The sequence below is a fragment of the Lethenteron reissneri genome, chromosome 25, assembly GCF_015708825.2.
Source record: "Lethenteron reissneri isolate LAM-NWPU_2019-01 chromosome 25, ASM1570882v1, whole genome shotgun sequence".
In the NCBI taxonomy this organism is placed as follows: Eukaryota; Metazoa; Chordata; class Hyperoartia; order Petromyzontiformes; family Petromyzontidae; genus Lethenteron; species Lethenteron reissneri.
Window position 1 is genome coordinate 16324353 of NC_083803.1, and position 16212 is coordinate 16340564.

General features: G+C 49.6%; 1 protein-coding gene across 1 annotated transcript in view; it reads right to left on the bottom strand.

The window, feature by feature from the left end:
* KIAA0586 (KIAA0586 ortholog) overlaps positions 1 to 16212 on the bottom strand; it is a 185762-nt gene that overhangs the window by 144914 nt on the left and 24636 nt on the right. The window contains 1 exon segment of the mRNA XM_061559513.1: positions 7857 to 7983. Coding sequence (XP_061415497.1) covers positions 7857 to 7983 — 127 coding nt within the window.

Below are 16212 nucleotides of genomic sequence, written 5' to 3' on the forward strand. Positions count from 1 at the left end.
GGTTGTTCAATAATAGACATGGAGCGTAAGTCGTCGCAGATTTCCACACGCGTTTCTTTTCTGTAATCGTCAATGTCGGCTGGATTGAGTTGGAAAGATTACACGCAACTGTCAACAAAACCAGAATGAAATTCCACCCACCCCCGGGAGAGAGGGCCTCTGATTGCGACACACAAATAGCGTGCACCGGCCAAACGAATAAGTTTCCGAACTGCATCTCCACAAATGTCAACCGCACAGAAAACAGAAGAGGAAGGCAGGCAAGCAGGCAGGAAAGCTTTCTGCAGGCCTGCAAACATCAAAGCCACGGCAGGCAAGCGGCCAGTCACATGGGATACTGGGAGCTGCGGCAAACTACAGAAAAACAAGGCCCTCTTTTTTCAACTCCACCCCACCCCTTGCAAGCCATGCGAGCCAGAGGACCCCCCCCTTACCCACCACCACCACCCCCCTGGGCACAGGCACGCACGCTGCTCACCCCATATCGCCACCGCCATCCCGACTGCCCACGAACCCCGGTCTCCATTGGCCAACTCCAGCCTACACCCATAACACCACCCCCCCTTACACCACTGCCCTCTGTGCTCCCCCCCAACCTCCCCCCCCCAGCCTTTCCGAGCTCCGGTTGGAGCTGCCAAAAATGCATGAGACGGCTCTTGTTGTTTTGCAAAAGCTCTGTGCCTGGCGCCCTGCCAGATCCTCATTTCACACAGCCGGAGCTTTGTGTACGTGCATGCGCGTGTGTGTGTGTGGGAGGGAGGGGAGAGCACACAGAGAGAGAGAGTGAGGGGTGGGGGAGCAAGCCGAGAGAATGCACATGGGTGGGTGAGTGTGTGCGTGTGTTCTCACACACACACTGTGCGTGTGTTCACACACACACACAGCGCGTGTGCGTGTGTGTGTGTTGCGGGCCTCTTGCGCCAGACATCCTGGCAGGCAGCCAAGTCAATTTTTGTGTGCGAGTGTGTGTGAGTGCGTGTATGTGAGTGTGTGTGATTGTGAGTGTGTGTATGAGTGTGTATGATTGTGTGTGAGTGCGAGTGTGTGTATGAATGTGAGTGTGTGAGTGTGTGTGAGTGTATATGAGTGTGTGTATGAGTGTGTATGATTGTGAGTGTGTATATGAGTGTGTATGTGCGTATGAGTGTGTGTATGCGTGTGTGTATGAGTGTGTGTGAGTGAGTGTGTGTATGTGTGTTTGAGTGTGTGTATGATTGTGAGTGTGTGTATTTATGATTGTGTGTGTATGGGTGTGTGTATGAGTGTGTGTATGTATGAGTGTGTGTATGAGTGTGTATGTGTACGATTGTGTGTGTATGATTGTGAGTGTGTGTGAGTGTATGAGTGTGTGTTTATGATTGTGAGTGTGTTTGAGTGTGTGTATGATTGTGAGTGTGTGTATGATTGTGAGTGTGTGTATTTATGATTGTGTGTGTATGAGTGTGTGTATGATTGTGAGTGTGTGTATGATTGTGTGTGTATTTATGAGTGTGTGTATGAGTGTGTGTATTTATGATTGTGTGTGTATGAGTGTATGAGTGTGTGTATGAGTGAGTGTGTATATGAGTGTGTGTATTTATGATTGTGTGTGTATGAGTGTGTGTATGTATGAGTGTGTGTATTTATGATTGTGTGTATGAGTGTGTATGAGTGAGTGTGTGTATGTATGAGTGAGTGTGTGTATGATTGTGTGTATGTGTGTATGAGTGAGTGTGTGTATGTATGAGTGTGTGTATTTATGATTGTGTGTGTATGAGTGTGTGTATTTATGATTGTGTGTGTATGAGTGTGTGTATTTATGAGTGTGTATGAGTGTGTGTATGTGTGTGAGCGTGGCGTGTAACCGGCGCGGGCGCACGACCCGAGGAGCCCCCCCCCCACCGCCTCGGCTTTCACCCCGCCGCCTGCCGAACCACGTCACAGTCGCCATGGCAACGGCAGCCCCGGAACACAAATAAATAAATAATAACGCGGCCCGCCCACGTGCGCAACAACGAAATGAGAGCGCCAGAGAGAGAGCGAGAGGGCGGCGTTTGTTCTTTCTGTCAAGAGATATTTTCAACCCGCTTTGCCTCTCTGCTGGGGGAATGGGGCCCCGTGTTTGAGGTTACACCCGGGTCAGCGATTACACAACTCTGTACCGGAGAGATGGCTTCCCCACTACCAACCACCACCATTCCACAAGTCGTCGTCGTCATTCAAATAAATAGGGAACATTTCCAATACAGAGCAACCAGACTGCAATCTGTCACTTGCGCTGGGGAGGTAAATCCCGGGGATTTGGAGTATTAACAACGCTGGTGCGAAGTTCTTTTCATTCAAATTTTTTAAGTGGAATGTTTTGCATGTTTTCGATGCCATTAGGCGCTTATGCTAGATTCACTGGTAATGCAATGTGACGCTGGCACGAGGTGGCCAGCATGAATGGGCCAGTGATGTTTCATCCGTGCTTCTCGGCCTGACACCATCCATTGGACAGCGACGCCGCATCCATCAACACAAATCTGCTTTGCATGCGAAAAGAAAACTGCCTTTTATTTGTCAAACATAACTAATTAAAACCACGTGTACAATACGAACAATCGACGCATTCAGTCAAAGCCTTCAAAAGCAGCAGTTCAAGGAATTTGGCACGGCTCTTAGAAATAAAAAAAATTACGCCTTTAAATTGGGATGAAAAAGCCACGCAAACGCACAAACGACATGTAAATGATTAAATTCCCGTTTGTGGGGGGGGGGGGGGCAAGACGTGGCCGTGTTGGAAATAAACCGCGAGCGCTGTGCGGAGGATGCCGGAGTGCAAGGGTGGGGAAAACACAATGTGCCATCTGAGGTTTTACGGCCGCGGTAAAAGTGCCCCTTGACCTGTGGATGGGGCTCGGTGGGCCCTCGTGTACCCACCGACGACATTTCTCGCCTGGCAAGCGGCTTGCACAACGTCTAGAGGTGACACGCCACTCCGAAACCCGCGCACAGAGGTCACGACCGTCTCCCCGTAACCGGGTTTGGACAATTGTTCGCAAAACCGCCACGTCCTGCGTTTTCGCTTGTTATGGGTTTTTTTTGGTATTTTTATGATACAAGGACCCTCAGTGTTTGGCGGCTGGCGCACTCCCTACCACGAGGCTCCCACTAGAGCCACTCTTCACTTTTCCTGCACAGACTTCAGTGCTTGCCAAGCGTGCACTTTTTTTTGTTGCCAATCCATCACCGGGTGCCCGCCACCCAGCCGACGGCTCTCACCGACAAAACGAGGGAACGCTTTACGAACGCACGCACAGCGAAGGTCAGATCTCTCTCAGCGGGCCCTGCCAGCGTGGCGGGCTCTTCAGTGCCGTATTATTTTCCGGAGGAGACGCCGACAGATTCCTGCTATGCGTTTATTGTTTTGAGAACAATAATAACAATACCTTATTTCTCCATCAAAGCCTCATTGGTTCTCAAAATTTACCAAAACACCCCATTGTATATGTGTTGAACTTCTTCCGCACCGTACGTAGCTAACCGTGCTAATTCGTGGAATGGGCCAGACATCCCAATGCAGCAGGTTTCAGAAATAAGTCTCATCAGGCCTTCTGAAGCATTTTTTTTTCCAGCGTTTTTTGCACGTGGAAGGCCACCGTAGTATCATATGAAACCCACGCGTATGGGAAAATACTCAAACCCCACACAGATAGTTTATACAGGTACTTTGTATGCAGCCCATTTACAGGCATCCTGTGCTCTGCAGGTGGCCTCTTGCAAGCATCATCTCTACATGGTCCACGACAGCTTTGCACCACCACGGTGTGATCGCAGCACGAGGTTAAACCTCCGCTCGCTGCAGTGCTCCACACGGTCGGACTCTTTAAAAAAGCACGCGCTACGTCCCGGATTAAAATTGCCATCTAAAAACAATTCAAAAGGAAAACAATGCATTGCGTTTTCCTTTATTTGCCTTACCCCTAGCCACAGCTTCACACGCACAGAAACCACGTGGAACGGGGGGGGCTTCCTGTGCGAGCCTCACGGCGCTGCAGATAACGAGATGGAATAAAATCGGCAGAGCCTGGTGAGTCAGCTGTCGCGTCGCCCTCCCGCGGGAGCACCCCTCTCCCCCAGAGGGCCTTAGTCACGGGGAGAGAAGGCTGCGGATGCGACCAGCCTGCGACCAGCCTGCGACCAGCCTGCGACCAGCCTGCGACCAGCCTGCGACCAGCCTGCGACCAGCCTGCGACTCCACAACGAGGTCTGGGCAGCGGTTTGTCGTCAGTCGCGACGTCCAAGCATCTCCCACAGAGGCTAAAAGCGTTACAATGAGCAACGGGACAAAGGATGTTTTAAATGCTCCACACGAGGATATTTATGTCAACATTGACACACCGTCACTTCCCAAAAACGCAATGTTTGTGCGAAAACTGAACCTCATGGGGAAATATGCATGTGGCAATGACGTCGGCGTTTAACCCAAACTATAAATACCCATGCATACACTCGCACAATGCATTCACACGGAAGTGCAGTTGTTATATTGGCGTGTCTCTGAAAATGAAAAAATTCTGGGACAGTGCTAGTTTCCAAAAGAACCTATTATAATGTGTCAATACATAAGAGTGTAGATTATAATTATTGATTGATGCAGAATTGTCGTGACATACAATAAAAAAAACAAATAAACTATACACATACAAGGACATTATATATATTTTAAAATCACAGGATATAACGTACACTACAAATAAACCACACTTACACCAAGCGCTTTACACCTGAATATAGTACATTGTCAAAATCGATTGCAATATGCCATTAACACGGGGACTGAGATTTCGAAATAAGCCCAGGTGTTAGGTGTGACTTCCACCTTTGCCAAATTTCCTCTCTCGGTCTCAAAACAAATTGCGTGACCTTCGCAGCAAGCACACCGCTCGGTGGAAAACCGCTCGGTGGCAAACCACTGTGCCGCTGCAGGCCAACCATCGCTGGGCCTGCACGCAAAAAACAAATTCGACGTGGCCAGGGACGTCGCCCACTCGATCTTCGCCCCGACTCCCTCTCACGTGGTCGGTGCAAGCATGAGCTGCCCACGTCACACACGCAACACAGACACAGCTGGATTGTCTCCGACCTGAGTGCACGGCTACCACACAATAATAATAATAACTATGCAATTGAATGACAAAAGCACCCATTCATTAAGTCATTGAGCATAGCGAAGTCGATGAGTAACGATCCAATGCAAGTGACTGCACCGTTAGTTCGTTTTTTTTGCCAACGTTGTAAGGCATACATGCATGTAGGCATACACTCACGTAGGATGCAGGATGAGTCAGACCAAACATTTCGTCAGAAATGCAAACTGCTTCCCTCAGAATCGCAGGACATGAGAGGCGGGGAAAGTTTTTTTTCTCCTTTTAATTCTCACAATGTAAAAATACAAAAAAATGTTCTCCCACACACACACGCACTGTACATGGTTTGCATATCATTTGCATGCGCGTGCCTGGTAGGAATTTGCCCTAACCTTCAAAAGTGTCAAAATCCACCCAACTAGAAAGGCTTGAGTGCGAGCCAGTGCTACTCAAGCCAGAAATTTCCAGACGCAACCGATGTTCGGCACATACATCAAACACCTCACGGGGAGCGGCATTTGCATTCGGGCATTTGTCTTACCTGGTTGAACCTGACAAACACACGGTGATGTTAGACGTCATTCTAAAGTCTAGCTCGGGCGTAGCCCAAGAATGCGCACACATACACAAGACACATGCGCGCACCTTAACTTCGTGACCTTATTGCGCAACTTTTAAAGCGTTTGTACAAAATTGTCAGTTGTAATCATTGCTTAACCCTGACTGAGAATGTTCAATGTTTGGACGTGTCATATGACTCCGACTGAGCAGCTGTTTGTGCGCACGCCTTCATGACACACGTCTACACATAGCCCACGGCTCACCGATGACACAGTCTTATGGAACACACGTGTGTATTGATGTTCAATTGTGCCTGTGTGCATATATGCGATGGGGAGTAGTAGTGAAGCGGTTAGCTTGCTGCGCTATGAACCCGGCAACCGGAGTTCGATTCCCACTCATGGCCAACACCAGTGACGATTATCTGAACCGGTCCTGGGTCTCCCCAAGGTCGACTCATCCTCAAATGAGCACCTAATGCAGTGTGCAAACATCTCCACTGCTGAGACAAAGGCGGTCGGGCGTGGTGCTGGCCACACAGCCCCTCATGTGCCGTGCTGGCCTTCATAGGTGCTCGCCAACAGCACTTGCCCCAACAGTCTGTTAAGGCTTACATATATGCGAGCCTTCGACACTTCACGTGGCCTCGGAGTGCACCTGGCCTGGCAAAAGCACCATAGTGACGTCACCGCCACTTAGTGGCAAATGGCGGCTGTTGCATATATGTGTAGGTACATGCCAAAGCAGTGTATTATTGGAAACGTGTGAGCAGATATACCGTGACCCACATGTAATAACGGGGTATTTTTTTGGCCACCCATAAAATGTAAAAATGAAAACACACTCCTTAAGCTCAGAAAGGCAAGTGTACAATGCGATGGTGACTTGTTCGGTGGGTCTCCATGCAGAAACATCACGTGCCAGGCAGTCGCACTTGAGAACTGTACTCTACGATATACCACGGGTTGCACTGGATTGTGCGTTCCAGAATTGGCTTGTGCTTTTCAGTGGAATCCATGATGTTTTTAACCTTTCTTTTATATTGTATTACACAATAGAAAAAGCAATTTAAATAACATAACAAGCTGTGAATAGGTTAAACGTTGGTCTCCATGGAAATAACAGGGTTTTATTAGCAAAATAGATATACCGAGGAACCTTGCCCCTGCATTAAGCCCAGCATTTCAAGGACACACTGTGCTCGACTGGGGAGTGGGATTGGATAGGTTGGTGTGAATTTGAGCCAGGAACTTGCCCATGGGCATAGAGGAGGAGCACTCTTCATAGGACTCCCTGCGTGTGCCGAGCTTAACTGAAATTAAGAGGATGCAGGCGTACATTCGTGCCAGTGCCTTGGCTGACACGCACACTCACACGTGCGTGCCAAACCAGGGCATTCCGGGCGTTTGTGCGAGCGGTTCAATGAACAGAATATCCGACTCCAGCGCGGACCGAACGCCGTCCGATCGCGCCAGGTCAGAGCGTCCCAACATACGGGCTTTCGGCTCCAATGGAGCCAGCGATCGAAGTGTGGGCAAGGTCAAGGATAAGGCACGGAACCGCCGCACGTGTCAAAGCCCATGACGCGCCAGTATAAACGGCTCCCGTTTCTTTCGGGCAGACAGACACGGCTTGCCCTATATTCAGATACCTGTTTCAATGACCTTGCCCTAGTTTTCTCATCCCCGAAGAAGTGAAGATCTCTCACAAAGATTGCTTGGTACTGCTGCATACCCTACATTACAAACACAAGAATATGTCTTTTATTTTGTATTGTTAAGGAGCAGAGAATGTTTTTGGTACACCAGACGTTTGGGGGATTGGAGTCCGACATTTATGGTGGGGAGAAAGAAAATAAAACCGCACACTCAATCTTAAAAAGCGAGCACAGTCCAAGCCTGAAGCACGATCCAATGGCTGCTAGCGGTACACTGTGATTTACAACGGGCACAATAAAATATATTTTGGCTCAGCGACTTCCTCTTGTTCCAAAAAATTCACACGTTCGGTCCCAGGGTTGTGAAATGACACAGAGCAACGCTCCCAAGTGCGCAAATGCAGCCTCGCCCATCTTTTAAACCCACAAACATGACCCATTGTCTTCCGCACAGGCACAACCACGCTCCAGCCAAGCCTGTGCTCGATCGTGGGAGGGGGCGCGTCTTTCCGCCGCCGCCGCCGTACCTGGGTCTGGCCGTCCAGCTGGGCGCCACCGTGGGGACCTCGGCCGCAGGGCTCTGTGGGGGTGCCGTGCTCCCCCTGTGCCCTTCCTGTTTACTCAACGTGTCCTCTCGCAGAAATTTCCCATTTCCTGAAAAACAAGCGACATGAAGCAGAACTTAATTGGAAGAAAAACACAACACCGCCCGACGAACAAAAAATAAAAACCACGAGACCATTTTTACACTGGCTGATGATGGAATCCCAAGTATTATTGTGTGCTTTTTAAATACACTGTGGCGTGGGAAAGAGATTAAGCAAGGAAAACAGCACGGTGATAGAAAGTTTCCTTCAAGTTCATTCCACGAGCCCCAACCCTACCCAACGCACTCACCCTTCCCTCCCACCACAGCCACCACGTGTGTCATTGAAAAACGCAAACTCTGGCTTTCCTCCATGACATGGGGCTTTATTTTGACGATGACGATAAACAACATTTTACACATCCTCTCCCTCCTGCCAGGCTCCTGACTTTCCATGAGTGAATATCCGGCACAAGGCGAGCTGGGCTCTGGCACATCGCGCCCGTGTGTTGCACGGCCCTACCGAGATCAGCCTGGCGTGCTGCCTTCCCACGACGCGCTAAAAACCAATTACGCGGGCAGACATGGGCTTGGGTGTTCGTGCATCGGCTGCCACACGTTTGGAGAGTTCCCTCGCCTGCCTTGGCGACGGTCTACGGTCGAATGACAACAGCGACACTTGCGAGGAAACCGCAACAGAGCTACGCTCTCAACAGTTTTTTCACACGCCGCATTGGGTCAAACACACGTGCGCCCGCGCAGGGGGGCCTATGCGCACGATACTAATGGCAGCGCGGGCAATTTGCGCAAAAACACGTGCGCCACGGCACTGTATTTACTCGACTCTGCGTGCCCACTTGAAAGCACCATCGCGTCCAGATATGTATTCTGCTATATATAGTATGCGGAGCAGTGCCGCAGTGGTTAGTGCAACCCAGCGACGATTTCCGGCTAACGTTAGTGGTGAGCAATATCTGAACTATTTCTGGTTCCCCCCCCCCCCCACTTCAACAAACCCACACCGACCAAAGCGGTGAAGTATAGTCAAACAAACCATGACGGACACACCAGTTCCAGCAGTTGATTGACATGGAGCTGTAAAATAATATTATAATTATTACACAACATATGGGCAGATCCACGATTTGAAATTTACATTCAAGCGACTTTAAAGTTGGGGGCAATCATCAGAATGACTGTGAAGTGGACTTTAACCGGTTCGTCGTACGTCAAACAATTAGGAAGGTAATTCATAGAGATAAACGTGTCCACCTTTATTGACAAAGAGGAGAAATCCTACTAAAATACCATGGTGTCGGACGTGCTCATGCAAACCACGCTGAGATGGGGATGGTGCATTCATTTTTGTGCGAGTAGCAAACCACTGAGATATCTCCAAGATAATCGAGTCCAAAATGACACACAATATGTTTTTATCATGCATTATGAGCACGATTTAGAAATTGTGGTTTATTATGGATTATTACCATCATTGTGGGATGTTGATTTCGATGAGGTTGCTTAATTTCTTAAACTGTTCATACGTAACAGTCTCCTACTCGTCCTGTGCTTCAGTCTCAGTGTGAACCACTTTTCAATTCTGGGAAACCACAAAGGAGTGTGTCATGGTCCCCACACTTTTCCCCGCTACAAAAAAGTCTAGAAACTGATTCACTAAACTCTGCCGATATATAACGTTCTAAAATAAACACTTTTCAATTTAGGAATGTGATTTTCAACGGGCATAAATAATGCGTTTTTTTACCGTTAGCGTGACGATAATCAGAGTAGCATGTACTTTTTTTGGGCCACGCGCACACACAACACAGGAAATGTATGCCTATCATACCGCAGGATACGTGTAGGATGTGGTCGCGTATCCGTACAAAATACGTGGACCCACACACAAATCTACTAGCCTCTCTCAGGTCACACGCCATATTTTCCTAGAAGCTGTATTGCTACACACACCGTTCTTTGGACACCGGGCCCGTTCATACCCGTCCAGCTCGTCGCAGACAATACAGCGGACACAAAGCTCTCGTCTAATCTGGGCTACCGCGAGCCGTGACTGTGGCTAAAACCATCCATGCGACACGCGAGAAACAACATATAGCTGACAACTTAGCGCGATAGCGTTTTCCTTGAAGGGATTGTGCTGCCGGTCCCCCCCCCCACCACCCGCTTTCCTGGAAGTGTCACTCAGGTCACCGGGGTGAGGGGGGCCTTGCCCCCGATTTGAGGGGCCGTGCCCCGATATGTGTCCTGACCGAGCGGCTGATCATACGATATGAAAAGAGAAGAACCACTGCACATTCCCGAACATTCTCTGTGGAATACCGCACAGATGTGACCTGATTAACTCTATTTTTTTATCTATCGTTACTTCTCTTTTCATGATGACATTCAAATTGTGCTCTCAGTGTGGTCTCATGAGATGAAGAAATGTCCATTGGGAACTCTGAAGCGAGCAGTGCATCACCGTGTCAGAGAGCTGCCACAGAAGATGACGTCACAGAATTACTGATGAGATTACTGCAACAGGCCTGTTTATTCATGTGAGGGACACACCTTTTATATGCCCTTATACGTGTCGGTCGCATGTCAATGAAACCGAGAAAAAGTCTCAGAGTTGGAATCATCCAAACAAAGTGAAACATCTAATTTAAAGCGATAGTTTTTTTTAATTGTACGATCATTGGTGACCGGGCCAAGATCGTCACCTCGCTACACGTGAGAAGCCGGTATACCCACGGGGAGGCTGCCCAGATTCAAACCCAGGATCTCCGAGTTGTCAGCTCAATGCTTCGGGCGCCTGAGCCACCGTCCACCTACAATCAAAGTCATCTTCAACGGTGTCACATTTAAAGAAAAAAGGCGAGATGAATAAACGAGTGAGCGAACGAGCTGACGTCTTAATGTCTCGCGGCGGTGGTGTGGCACACGGCGTGCACACGCGGTGTCCCGTGGGTCGGTGACGACGCATAAAAAACATCAAGGAGCCGGCACGTTGCTCGGGGCGACGGTGGCCGTCAGCAGGGCGGAACGAGCGCGCAATGCCACACATAAAGGCGAACAAAGGAGCAGAACATGAGAGTGCACAGGTGGACCGCGATCGGGTTACGCATACCGGCAGAGTCCAGTAACACAGTGGGGGGAAGGAGAAGACCGGACCGTAAAAAAAAAAGTCCGAGCAACAACACAAAAATGAACACGAGGAGAGAGCCGATCATCGAGATAACACGCACACCACGAGGCTGCTCAAACACGTGCACGCGCATGCGTCCTGGAAATATTTAAGCAAATCACAACACTGCGGTGCCAGCCACATGTTTTACAACGACCAAAATAGGGCACTTTTCATCCCAAACTCAAAACGCGGAAACTGCTCCACCCAGGTCATTATGAGCGGGCCCTCTGGGCGCCACACACTGTGCCAGCCACCACGGGTCTCCTGCCTTTTAATAGCCTTCGTTAATGCTGCTGTTCCTTTCAAGTAATATTTGTTTGAAGTTTATTCTCTCTCTTTTTTCAAAGTGTGTTTTAATCTAAGTTTAATGGCCTAATTAGATTGTAAAGGCTGCGTGTATGTTTACGGGCAAACTTAACCAGGCTTTCAATGTTTTTATTATTACGTAGACGGATGTAACATTATGACAAACTAGCAGTGCACGTACAAAAACGTAAACAGAAAGATTGAACACACATTTACAAAACAGAGCCACTTACAAGTTAATGGTGAAGACGATACTCAATGCGGCACTTCTCTACGCATCAGTCTATAATCGCAGACTGCGGGGGAGGGGGATGACGACAATCAACGAAGCGCTGACAGGTGAGGAACAGCCTTGTTAAAAACGCTTGGCCATACTTTGCTCATGTTTATAAAACACCCTGCATGAATAAGAAATACGGCAACGTGAAATACACACGGACGAGACGCGGTAATTTCACGCTTATTTTCACCCACCGACGCCAGCCAGCTCTCGCCCTCCGTGAACACGACTGTCGTGAAACCCGCGTGCAGCTCCCGCGATGCGTAAAACCGCAAGCGGATGGGGGACTGCGAGCAGCAGGGCGATGCTGGTCATGCACGTCACCGCCTCTCCCGGGCCACGCTACCGGGACCGGGCAGAACACACGGAGGCCATCGCCGGCCACCCGAGCCACGGGGTGTTGCGATGAAACCGCCCGCCCGGTCTCCTGGCGACGGGTCCAAGACAATATGGACGGACGTGCCGAGGGAACGGCTCGGGCCGCCGTCGGATCTGCGAGAGCCGGGAGCAAAAACATGGCCCCAGCAGGCATCCCTCTGTGGCTGAGCCCGTTCACGTGAGGCCATCGCGGGCCTCGACACAACCAGGCTAGGCTGGCCTCGAAGGCTCGGTGCGTGACACCATGGAGAATTTGTGGAGGAAAAAAATATTGGCTCAAGTGAAAAAACCCTCTCTACATATCTAAGGTTACTCAGAACTCATTTCCACAGAGATATTGGAATCCCAAAAAATCCTTACCAAGATAAATAAATGGAAGCAAATTGAATGTACAGTTTTAAAGCAATGAAAATGAAGGCAAAAAAATGAGAGGACAGTCAACATTTTAATGTGAACGGGCTGATGAAGTAGGGGGTTAAGTACAAATCACGAGCGGCTGGGTCGCTCACAAACGGGCACAACCTTCCCACTCGGACACTCGGGAGGGCAGGAGGTCTAAGAAATAAGGGGCGTTGGATGGCACATCAAACGCCAGAACACCCAGAACACCGCACCACGCCCGTAATTGGCCACCTTGAAGCTATTATCCACACGACAATTGGGAAACCGAGCCAATTGCTCGGCTGACCCCACGCCACCTTCAGAGGGAACGTAATTGCATGGTGGGGGGAGTGAATGGCACCCAATAAAATACAGGCACGGCTTTCTTTAGGGCACCCTGTAAGCAGATTTTTTTTCTCGTCTAAACTTTTCCCCCCCCTCCTCCTCTCCGAAAGCCGAGCGGGATTATTTTACAGCGTTTTCACGACGGCGCTCACGTTACCGGGCAGAAAACAAGAGCACAGGTGAAATTACAGGAAAAATAAAACCTGCCGGGCGACGTCAGGAGCATTTGAAGTCATTTGAGGAGGACAAGCCGACACCGCGAAAGAAAACACCCCGTTAATATGGCCTGCGTCACAGCAGCGGGGAATTAAACGGGCCCATACAGCGCCGCACCGAGACATAAAATCTCTTAATCAGCTCTGGTTTCTACGCCCTGTAAGAATACCCGCGCACGTAACCAGGCACTGGTGGGAAATGCACAGTAACAACATACAAGGACCCCTTTTTTCTTCATCTCCTCCCGAATCTGTGATAATTCGTCCCGAAATAAACTGTCCAGTTTCCTTTCGCCAAACTGTGGCTGACGACAGCACTGCATCCGGTGTACCATGAGATACGCAGAGCAGATCGATTTCAGGGACATTTTAATGCTAAAAACTTACTTTCAATTATCCAATGTAATATTAATAGAAAACTATTGTGGTTCATCAGAACAACATTTGACAGATACGAGGTCATTTGAGCTCACAAATGTTGCTTAAGCGCCACAAAGTCAACATTTTTCTGCCCCGCCGCAGTGACGAAAGTCGTGGATTTGAATAAAAAATTATCTCTCTTTATTTGGACAAAACCAGGCAGGATGTAAAGAATTTACGTTTCGAGATAATGACATTTTTTTTTTTAAAGCTCTGGTTCTGAAACCACAAGGGTGTTTTCCCTAACTGCACCCTCTCAACAACCCCCCCCCACCTGCCCCAAAATGTGAGAGAGCGCTCAGGGACGACTGAAAGTGCTTATCCAGCACAGCGTCTCAGGAAGGGGGCACCAAAAACACGCGCTCTCTCCCAGCCACTTTTAAAGCGGAGCCGCTTCCCGTTTCCTCCCACCGGAGGCGGCCCCCGCTGCACGGCATGCTGGGAGGATTGTTCTCCGCCGGCGGGGAAGCGGTGCAAGAGGAATGGAGAGATGTGTGCAGACGGAGAGGAAAGGGAAGAAGGGGGGCTGCTGCGTGGGGGTAACAAGGCGTGGGAGGGGGGGCAAACAAAGAGCGGACCACCGCAGGTTGTGGAAGCGGAGAGTCTGTGGTGGGGGGCGGTTGTGGGGGGCGGGGGTGGGGGGCGGGGTGCGGGTGCGGTGGTGGGGGGATAAACGAAGAGGCTTAAGCCGTGCGAGGATGGAGAACTCATAACGCAAGCTGTCATCATGCTAAGGACTCCCAAATGAGGAAACTGCATTTTTGCTGATACGCAGTCTACGGCAGGACATCTCGACATCTGTGGCTTGACAGACACCCGGGAAACAGCAAGGCAGCAGTTTCACAATAACATAGAGAAAGCAGACTGACTTCCCCTTTCCCATACAACAGCTAAAAATAAAGAAATAACTGTTAACGATTTAAAAAATAAATGAATAGCGTTTTTTTTAAACCCACTAAACTAAACACAGATGTGGAATATTGCAAGCAACATCATTTTTTTGTTATTTCCATTTATTTTCGTTTCTCTCCACAACCACATTCCCCAGCAGCATAAAGTGAAGACACTGGATTTCTAGCTTCATGAAACGAACAAATGTTGTGCTCATGAAGAAATTACCACGAGCCAATAAGAGTTGACGTGGGTTTTTCCCTTTCCACTTCTGTTTAGTGACCTCATTTAAAGACATGCTGGTACCACGTGCATGGCAGATAGCTTAAAACAGGCCCACAGCTACACGGTGACAGCTGACAACTTCAAGTTATTTCCACTGAGCTAAAACCAGGCCCGTTGCCAATTTCGAGCACCCACCACCACGCCAATTCGGAAGGACCACTCCCTCGCCAAACGAGGGTTGCGTAATATGATCATGCGGAATTAATCTGAGCGATTTTTTGGATTTACATCCGAATTACGTGGACGTTCCACTTCGCCGTGGTGCCATTCAGTAAACGAGGCGCACTGACGGGTGGTCATTAACCAGCGCCGTGCCGAGCGACTCAACGGCGTTGTCCGCCCCTCTTCACTGCCTCGACGAGCACTGACCCAAATACCCCCCCCATCGCCGCCAACTCCGCCAAGAGCACGCACAAAGATAAAGATCCCCCGTGTAGCTTTAACAGACTGTTGGAGCAAGTGCTGTTAGCGAGTAGCACCGATGAAGGCCGGAACGGCACACGAGAGGGTGGGTGGCCAGCACCACACCCGGCCGCCTTTGTTTCTCTAGTGGCAATGTTTACACATTACACGAGGTACTCATTTGAGGCTGAGTCGACCTACGGGAGGCCCAGGAGCAGGTCAGATATTCGTAGCTGGCGTTGGCCGGGAGCGGGAATCAAACTCGGGTCTCCAGGTTCGTAGGGCAGCGTGCTAACCACTACACCACCGCTCCGCCCCACTCGCACAGCACACGTACGCTGCGCGTGCTTTGAAAACAAAGGAGAGCAGTTTGAAATAAACAAATAAAGTCTCAGCTCCCGCACATCGGCAGGGTTCCGGCTTGCTGCCGAGAAACCCATTTGTTGCGAGTGGTCACGAGCACAGTTTGTACTTCATCAGCCCAGCCACAACCCCCCACGCCACCCAGGCCTCAACTGCGATGCCCTCCCTGAACTCCCCCACACCCCTTATGGTGAACGGATGACTCAGGACGGTCGAGATTCCTCACCACACAATTACATTCCTCTCCACCGCCTCATAAGCACCTTCAGCAACTCTTGCCCAATCAACAGTGCAAAAACACACACCTAAGGGGGGGGAAGGGTGGGTATGCAACTTATCCAGGGTTCAGACGCAGCATTTAACCTTGTCCGGGCGATCCTTGTTTAAGTGTCTCTATTTTCGGCACGAAGCACATATCGAGGCCTAAATAACACGCGTGCGGCCAGGCCAATAGGAACATGAAACAAATCCTATTTGCAGCTAAGCTACAGCTGCAAATAGTGAAAGGCGATCTCACCGATGGGATGAAATGCCATCGGTTTGAGGATGAGGCCATCCTCAATCTCCACCATGGGCTACGTGGGGTCCCCAACTAAAAATAGTCGACTTGATTTGGAGATAAATGCTACAACCCTGTTCTTCCGTGTTCCACCTCGTGCGGTCATAGCGTTTGGCGTGACAGTATTATATCGCGTTTAACTGTAGGATTCCACGCCGGTGGCTTAAATGATAGCAATGCAAACATTCTTGTTTGCAGAGTTTAACGACAGGTGAAGTCGCACCTCCGATTGGCACGGTTGGCGACCGATCGTGCGAAAGAAGTTCATGTGACGAGCACAAA